The 8,181-nt window shown below is 45.5% G+C and overlaps 1 protein-coding gene across 4 annotated transcripts; it reads left to right on the forward strand.

Moving 5' to 3' along the window:
- The first annotated feature begins 395 nt into the window (after positions 1-395).
- On the forward strand, positions 396-7,766 carry LOC113010669 (uncharacterized). 4 transcript variants are annotated; one of them, XM_026149864.1, is made up of 10 exons: positions 396-421; positions 4,825-4,940; positions 4,990-5,031; positions 5,121-5,192; positions 5,275-5,340; positions 5,605-5,693; positions 5,810-5,921; positions 6,002-6,110; positions 6,196-6,266; positions 6,803-7,766. In XM_026149864.1, exons 1-10 carry the CDS (start codon positions 406-408, stop codon positions 6,893-6,895), a joined length of 786 nt encoding a protein of 261 aa, XP_026005649.1. In that variant the 5' UTR covers positions 396-405; the 3' UTR covers positions 6,896-7,766. The 4 variants fall into 4 exon arrangements, with proteins under 4 accessions (XP_026005649.1, XP_026005639.1, XP_026005643.1 ...); XM_026149854.1 differs by lacking the exon at positions 396-421 and having other exon boundaries at positions 3,858-4,940; XM_026149858.1 differs by lacking the exons at positions 396-421; positions 4,990-5,031; positions 5,121-5,192 and having other exon boundaries at positions 3,858-4,940; positions 6,803-7,765.
- Positions 7,767-8,181: the final 415 nt, after the last annotated feature.

The raw sequence follows: 8,181 nt of genomic DNA on the forward strand, positions 1-8,181 counted from the left end.
GATTCTTATGTGTATGTCATTTGGCATTTTGTACAAATGTAGGCTGATAATAAATACATGATATCATTTCAAAGGTTTATTTGCATGACGCACAAACAGACACAATTGAAAGGTACAAATGTGCATGACACGAATTCAAACGTGGTGCAGATGTGTGTCACCAGTTGATCTGGCTGTAGGCTGTGGCACTTGGCCAGAGGTGGCGCTGGTTGACTCGACTCCATGTTGGTGCACAGAGCAAACTGCTCGCTTTAGTTGTGGAGCAAAAACGCTGAATTCGGTGAAATAAACCGTGCGAGTGGAACGATAACGACGACAAGGGTCTCCCGATCGTTTACTCTTGCTGTCCTGTGAACAACAACGGCGTGGTGTTACTTGTTTGCTGTTTTCGCGATCGCGTCGCGCATGAGGATATCACCAGGTAAACTCGCCACATTTTTAAACATTTTGTTGTTCAACAGCATCAAGACTGACGGAGTGTGTTTGAGACAACCTCACAAGTGTCACAGGTGACACATTTGCCGTTTTTTTGCTGGTTTGTCGGTAGCAGCTCCTGAAACGCAAGACTGCCGCACATCTGTCCGACCAACGCCAGTTGATCTAAACGCCAGTTGATCTGGAACACCGGCATGCGACACAACATCCCGGCCGAGCTAAAGAGGAGCTACAGAGGCTGCAAAGCTGGAGCGAGGAGAGCGGATCACCGGAGGCGATTCAAACCATCAATCCCGACAGTGATCATGGGCAACGTGAACTCGTTACAGAATAAGATTGACGAACTGTGCGCTCTGAACAACCACAGACTATACCGTGAGTGCAGCTTGTTTATCTTCACGGAGACGTGGCTAACCGAGCTAACGCCGCAGGCTAACGTAGACCTATGCGGTTTCACACCCGTGAGAGCCGATAGGGACACGCAGGCCAGCGGAAAAAGCAGAGGTGGGGGACTCATTGTCTACGTTAACAACAGATACTGTAACCCTGGACACGTCTCCGTTAAAGTTTCGGTATGCCGTCCGGACCTGGAGCTGCTAGCTGTTAGCTTGCGGCCATATTATCTACCTCGGGAGTTCAGTCATGTGATCTGTGTGTGTGTTTACATCCCTCCGAGGGCCGACGCAACAGCTGCCTGTGAGAAAATACACACAGTCACAGCAAGACTTCAGACACAAAACCCCGAGGCTTTCATTATTATATCTGGAGACTTTAACCATGCCACACTGGACTCTACTCTGGCTGCTTTTCACCAGTTTGTGAATTGTCCCACAAGGAGCAACAGGACAATTGACCTACTGTATGCTAATGTGAGAGATGCATACAGAGCCACCCCCCTCCCCCCACTAGGGAAGTCAGACCACAACCTGGTTTAACTACAGCCACAATACACACCCCTCGTCCAAAGGCAGCCTGTCACAACGCGCTCCATCCGGAGATGGACCCCAGAAAAGGAGGATGCTCTGAGAGACTGCTATGACACCACAGACTGGGATGTGCTCCTGAGCCCACATGGTGAGGACATAGAGGGGGCGACACACTGTCTTACAGACTACCTCAACTTTTGTGTGGACACGGTCGCCCCTGCTAAGACGGTACAGTGTTATCCTAATAACAAACCGTGGGTAACACAGGAAGTCAAAGCTGTCCTCAACATGAAGAAGAAGGCTTTCAGGAGCAAAGTGAAGGAGGAGATGAAGGCAGCACAGCGGGAGGTGAAACGCTGCCTGAGGGAAGCAAAGGACACCTACAGGAGGAAGGTGGAGCAGAAGTTGGAGAGGAACAATATGAGGGAGGTCTGGAATGGTGTGAAAACCATCACAGGCCACAACACCAAGAAAAGCACAGTGGGGGGGACTGTGGAGAAGGCAAACAAACTCAACAACTTCTTCAACAGGTTTGACCAGCCCACAACCCCCCCACCCTCACCCTCACCTTCACTACAGAGTCCTCTCCCCACTCTCCTGCCTCCCTCGCTTCCCCCCCTTCCTGACACCATGACACCCCCCTCCTCCAATCCCTCTCTCAGCAGCAAGACATCTCCCCCCCTCCCCTCTTCCCAAACATCTCCCAGTGTCACAGTGGATCAGGTCAGGAGACAACTGAGGAAGCTTCGCCCCAGAAAGGCAGCAGGCCCAGACAAGGTGTGTCCTAGGATGCTAAAGGCGTGTGCTGCTGAACTTGGGGAGCCGCTACAACGAGTCTTCAACCTCAGTCTGCGACTGGGGAGAGTGCCCGCCCTATGGAAGACATCCTGCATCGTCCCGGTCCCCAAAAAGAACCGGCCCAATGAGCTGAATGACTTCCGACCGGTGGCACTGACGTCACATCTTATGAAGACTCTAGAGCGGCTCTTCCTCAACCTCCTCCGACCACAGGTACAACATGCCCAGGACCCACTACAGTTTGCATACAAGGCAGGTGTCGGAGTGGAGGATGCCATCCTGTACCTCCTACACAGAGCCCACTCACACCTGGATGGGGGAAAAGGCACGGTCAGGATCCTGTTTCTTGACTTTTCCAGTGCCTTTAATACCATCCGGCCCTGTATGCTTCAGGAAAAACTGAACAGGATGGAGGTGGACCCCTGCCTGGTGGCTTGGATCTCCGACTACCTCACCGACAGACCACAGTACGTCAGACTGAAGGACATCACGTCTGACACAGTGGTCAGCAGCACAGGAGCACCACAGGGAACTGTGCTGTCCCCTCTTCTCTTCACCCTGTACACCTCTGACTTCTGCTACAACTCTGAATTATGCCACATTCAGAAGTTTGCAGACGACACAGCCATCATGGGGTGTATCTGGGATGATCAGGAAGAGGAGTACAGAAGTCTGGTGAGGAACTTTGTCGCATGGAGTCACACAAACCACCTGCAACTCAACACCTCAAAGACTAAGGAACTGGTTGTGGACTTCGGGAGGTCCAGAGAAGGTCCACTGCCGGTTCAGATAGAGGGGGAGGAGGTGGAGGTGGTCAACAAGTACAAGTACCTCGGGCTGTGGGTGGACAATAAACTGGACTGGTCATGCAACACAGAGCACCTGTATAAAAAAGCCCAAAGCCGACTGTACTTCCTCAGGAGGCTGAGGTCTTTTAACATCTGCAGGAAGCTCCTGAGGATGTTTTACCAGTCGGTGGTTGCTGGAGTACTTTTCTATGCTGTGGTGTGCTGGGGGAGCAGCACAGCAAAGAAGGACTCATCCAAGCTGGAGAAACTGATCAGGAGGGCTAGCTCTGTGGTCGGCATGAAGCTGGACACTCTGGTGACAGTGGCAGAGAAAAGGACATTAAAGAAACTGATGGACATTATGGACAATGCCAGGCATCCTCTGCACACGGCCATTAACAACCAGAAGAGTCTGTTCAGTGACAGGCTGCTTCTCCCAAAGACAAGAACTAACAGACTTAAAAACTCCTTTGTCCCACACGCCATCAGACTGTTTAACTCCTCTCTGGAGGGGAGAGGGAGGGGAAACAGGAGGACAAAGGAGGGGGGAACAACTAAGCTGTAGTGCCTCTTCACCTCACTGTACAATACCTTTTGTGCAATACTTTTGTAAATAGTCAACAGTGCAATAGACTCAATACTTGAAATGTGCAATTCACTTGTATTTTTATTTTTATTCCTATTTATTCTATTTATCCCCTTCGTATATTTTATTTATATTGTCTCTGTATTTATATATATGTGTGTGTGTATAACTCTGTAACTTCTGTCGGTGCTGTGCTTTTTTGGAAATCGAATTTCCCAGAGGAACCCATCCGAGGGATTAATAAAGTTCTATCTTATCTTATCTTATCTTATCTTATCTTATCTTATCTTATCTTATCTTATCTTATCTTAACTAAGAATTGAAACCATTTAAGAAAAAAACCCAGTAATGTCTTTATGAATATGATATCATCTTGGTTTAATTGCTAATATCTACAAAATTTTAGATTTCCAACATCATTCTGCCAGACGACAAAAGGTACAGTGACTATGTACAGTCTGAAAGTGAAGCACAACATGCAGTTAAAGAAACTGCACAAGAAAACATTGTGAAGTCACAAGACAAGCAAAAGGTTGCATACGCCAAGCGGGCCCTGAAAAAGTACAAAAATGTTGTGTACAATGTAGGGGATCAAATTCTGCTTCTAAATATGAGGAAACGTGGGCGAAAAGGAGGAAGACTTGAACCGGATTTTTCAGGTCCCTACACAATTGATGACTTCAGTGGAAAATGTGTTAGACTGAAAAACGCTGAGGGAAATACTTTAAAAGGTCTATACAGTATTGACCACATTAAACCCTATAGAACAAGCCACCCTGTCCAAGTCTCAACTCCAGCTGAACCTGTTGAGAGTAGCCCATCTTCTGAGATGTGGCCTTGCAGTCCTCAGCATCAACATGAAGCGCTGCAAAATAACAGATCCTCTGTCATTCAGTTTGCACCAAAAATAGCTCAGGTAAAATCAGTCCAAGCACCAGAAGAGCTTGTACCAGTGACCCCCCAGAAACCCAGCACGCAAGAAAAAGATGGCATAGCTAAAAATCTCATTCTGACCGGTTGGTCAATTGTTGCCTGTTTGGCTAGTCAAATGGATAGAATGTTTGATTTTTTTCTCCCCTCTTGCTAATTTTGACCTGTTGGTCCAATTTTGGCTAATTTCTGATTTACATAAAGCTACTCCCCTCTGGCATGTTTATGTTGTTGCCCCGTTGGCCCTTGTCTGCTTGTGGCCCGTTGGCCCTTGTCTGCTTGTGGCCCCGTTGGCCATTGACCGTGATTTTCAAATGGCAACTGTTATTACTAAAGAAACTTATCATATTTTGTTTTTTAGTGAAGTGGCTTTGGGCTGCAAAAGACACCGGGCGTGTGGAGGCAGTCGTTGGGCCATACAAATTGTATGACTCTTCTTTTCGCACACTGGAGGATAGTGGGTGGCTTTCTGATGAGGTAAGTGAAATAATCATTTTTGGTCCTAGTGGTGGTCTGTAAAAATAAGGTCATTGATGCATACCTGCACTGCCTCATTAAGAAACAAAAGGCAAGTAAGAACGTATGCCAGTTATTTCACAAAAGTATTTTATACAATTTTGTAATCATTTAAAAAAAAAAAAATCTTGCATTTTTCAGAACCCCGTGTATCAGTTGTCTTGCGTTGTTGCAACCTCTCTGTTTTCTGTGAAGTTTAAATGTGTCAGCAAGGTAATGTAGATGTTATATTGGTTAAATAGTGTATGTTATGTAAATAAATCTAAACCTTTATAAACTTAAAAATATTCCACAGATGTTGTTTCCGGCTGAGGACATTTGGTTGTGCCCACTGAACTCTGGTGCACACTGGATCCTTGTGGTACATGTTCACACCTCATGTGTTTTTTCTCTTTTTTGTTTTACTGTTCTTTTTAGCAGCATATTCTTATTTTGAAAATGCTTACAATTGATTATGCTTACTTAAGTGAGTGTAATAAAATGGTAAATGGCCTGTATTTATATAGCGCTTTACTAGTCCCTAAGGACCCCAAAGCGCTTTACATATCCAGTCATCCACCCATACACACACACATTCACACACATAATAATACACATATTCTACTAAATACAATTTTTATTTTAGGTTGTCGAAATCTCCTCACAATCTGTACTGCTGTTAGACCCTCTTGGAAATGAAGGTTGTTATGAAAGGAAAGTTATGCGTAACTGGAGGTATTCATCATTTATTAATTATCTGTTTTAGGTTGTTTGGTTTGTGGGGGTTTTTTTTCTTTTTATTTAGAGCAAAATGCTGGCTACATTTTAAAAACTTGTTTTGTTTTTATTAGGAATTTTCTGAAGATGAAAGGAAAGGAAGAGTCCCGAGTGGATTGGAGAATGGAGACTCTGCCACACAACAAGCAGATGGACTCCAGCAGTTGTGGAGTTTTAGTATTGAAGGTATTTAATAAGCAATTGTATTTAATGTATTTAACTAGAATTAAGTCAATCAATTGCAATTACTGTAAAATATTTTACAGTTTGCCGAACACTACCTTCTGAGTGGAGAGGTTACTAGGGTGCTGTCCACTCCAGAAGCCATTGGGCTGCACCGCACTGAAATTGCTTGCGAACTGCTAGAACATCAAAGTAAGTTGAGTCATGTGCTTTTGTATTGCAATAGCACTTTCAGTTTTGTTTAAAACTGTTAGGTTGAACGTCAGTGTGTTTCTAGGTAATGCTGATGACTACTGTGTGGTTTGTTCCATGCTGGAAGCCGATCCTGAGTCCAGTATGATTGAAATGGTAAAACAAATAAACCACAAATGCAATATACAGTGGCTTGCAATAGTATTCGGCCCCCTTGAACTTTTCCACATTTTGTCACATTACAGCCACAAACACAAATCAATTTTAATTGGAATTCCACGTGAAAGACCAATACAAAGTGGTGCACACGTGAGAAGTGGAACAACAATCATACATGATTCCAAACAATTTTTACAAATGAATAACTGAAAAGTGGGGTGTGCGTAATTATTCAGCCCCCTGAGTCAATACTTTGTAGAACCACCTTTATCTGCAATTACAGCTGCCAGTCTTTTAGGGTCTTTCTCTACCAGCTAGAGACTGGTAGAGACATTGGTCTTTCACGTGGAATTCCAATAAAATTGATTCATGTTTGTGAATGCAATCTGACAAAATGTGGAAAAGTTCACGGGGCCCAATACTTTTGCAAGCCACTGTAGTAATTATTTTCTTATCAAATTCATTATGTTGGTTAACACACTTACACCCCCCCCCCCCCCCCCCCCCCACCCTCCCACCTTCTCCCTCTTCAGGTGCAGTGCGAGTTTTGTTCCAGATGGGCACATTTTGGATGTGCTCAATATGAGAGCAGCCTGGTCAAGTACCTGTGCGACAAATGTGCATAATTTGTACACTGTTTCTTTTTCAGTTCTTTCTCCCTGTGTTCTGTTGGATCTATAAATGTCAAATATATGTATCTGTAAATATATTCAGTAAATATATACTGTAACTATAATGGAGTGAGTTCATTGTCAAAGTTTATATAGTCAGGTGTTCCAATCACTTCAGTGGTGACAGCTGTATAACTTAAGCACCTTGGCATGCAGACTGCTTCTACAAACAAGTGCCAAACCATGCTACTGTTGTTATTATAAAGTAGAAGCATACTCTGACAGGAAGAATTACGTGCCAAAACGTGCTACCTTTGTTAATAAGAGCAAGAAGCATAATTCTGATGGGAAGAATTGCGTGCCAAAACATGCTACCTTTGTTATTATAAAGTAGAAGCATACTCTGACAGGAAGAATTGCGTGCCAAAACATGCTACCTTTGTTATTATAAAGTAGAAGCATACTCTGACAGGAAGAATTGCGTGCCAAAACATGCTACCTTTGTGAATGTGACCTACAAGCACACTTTAATGGGTAAAAAGAAGTGTCAAACCGAACTGGCTTTATGAATATCAGCTACAAACATACTCTGATGGGCAAAGTTAAGTGGCAAACCGTCATACCTACTTAAATTTGTGCTGGAATTATTGTTTGGCAGCAGAAATGTGCATAAATTACATACAGTAGGGCATTTTGCCAAAGTAGGGCAGTTTGTCATATGGCAGCGTAAAATTCTCCTACTGGTAGGTCGTTTTGCCAAAGTAGGATGGTTTGTCAGAACACCGGAGTCGACCAGGAAACGTCTCCCAGACCGCGAGTCTTCTATGAAGAGCAGTTTTTCTTTGTCGCCAGCGATCGCGGCCGCTACAGCGCGCTGGCGGGGTCCATATCCCAGGGTCGGAAAAGCGCACGGCGGCAGACAGCGGCGCGCTTCGGCGCCAAAACGCTGATGGTAGAAACAGAGGTCCCGTCCGTGGTGTCGCTGTGCCGCGATCTTTGCCGTCAGTGAAGGATCGGGTACGTCGTGGCAGGTCAGCGGGGAAGTGGAAGGCGCCGCCGGCGAGGCTGGAATTGGGTCGTGATCGTGGGAAGTGCGGGTAGCCAGGAGAATACGATCCGCGTCCTCAGCCAGGGAGCGATAATCCTTCGTGCCCAGAAGCGGAGAGTTGGCGAGGCCGGCTCTCACGGCCGCCGGCAGCTGTCAGAGGAAAATGTGGGCGAAGAGGAATCCCCCGTCGTCCGGTCCGAGAAAGGATAGCATGTGCTCCATCACTTCGAGAGCCGTACCACCACCCAGGCCT

The sequence above is a fragment of the Astatotilapia calliptera genome, chromosome 3 (assembly GCF_900246225.1).
Source record: "Astatotilapia calliptera chromosome 3, fAstCal1.2, whole genome shotgun sequence".
Lineage (NCBI taxonomy): Eukaryota > Metazoa > Chordata > Actinopteri > Cichliformes > Cichlidae > Astatotilapia > Astatotilapia calliptera.

What these genes read in the sequence shown, in the direction of transcription:
- LOC113010669 (XM_026149854.1), top strand. Translation starts at nt 4,683, where the DNA reads ATGTTTATGTTGTTGCCCCGTTGGCCCTTGTCTGCTTGTGGCCCGTTG. An exon ending in GCCTCATTAAGAAACAAAAG is followed by an intron (nt 5,032 to 5,120) that starts GCAAGTAAGAAC and finishes TGCATTTTTCAG; the next exon opens with AACCCCGTGTATCAGTTGTC. An exon ending in AAAGTTATGCGTAACTGGAG is followed by an intron (nt 5,694 to 5,809) that starts GTATTCATCATT and finishes TGTTTTTATTAG; the next exon opens with GAATTTTCTGAAGATGAAAG.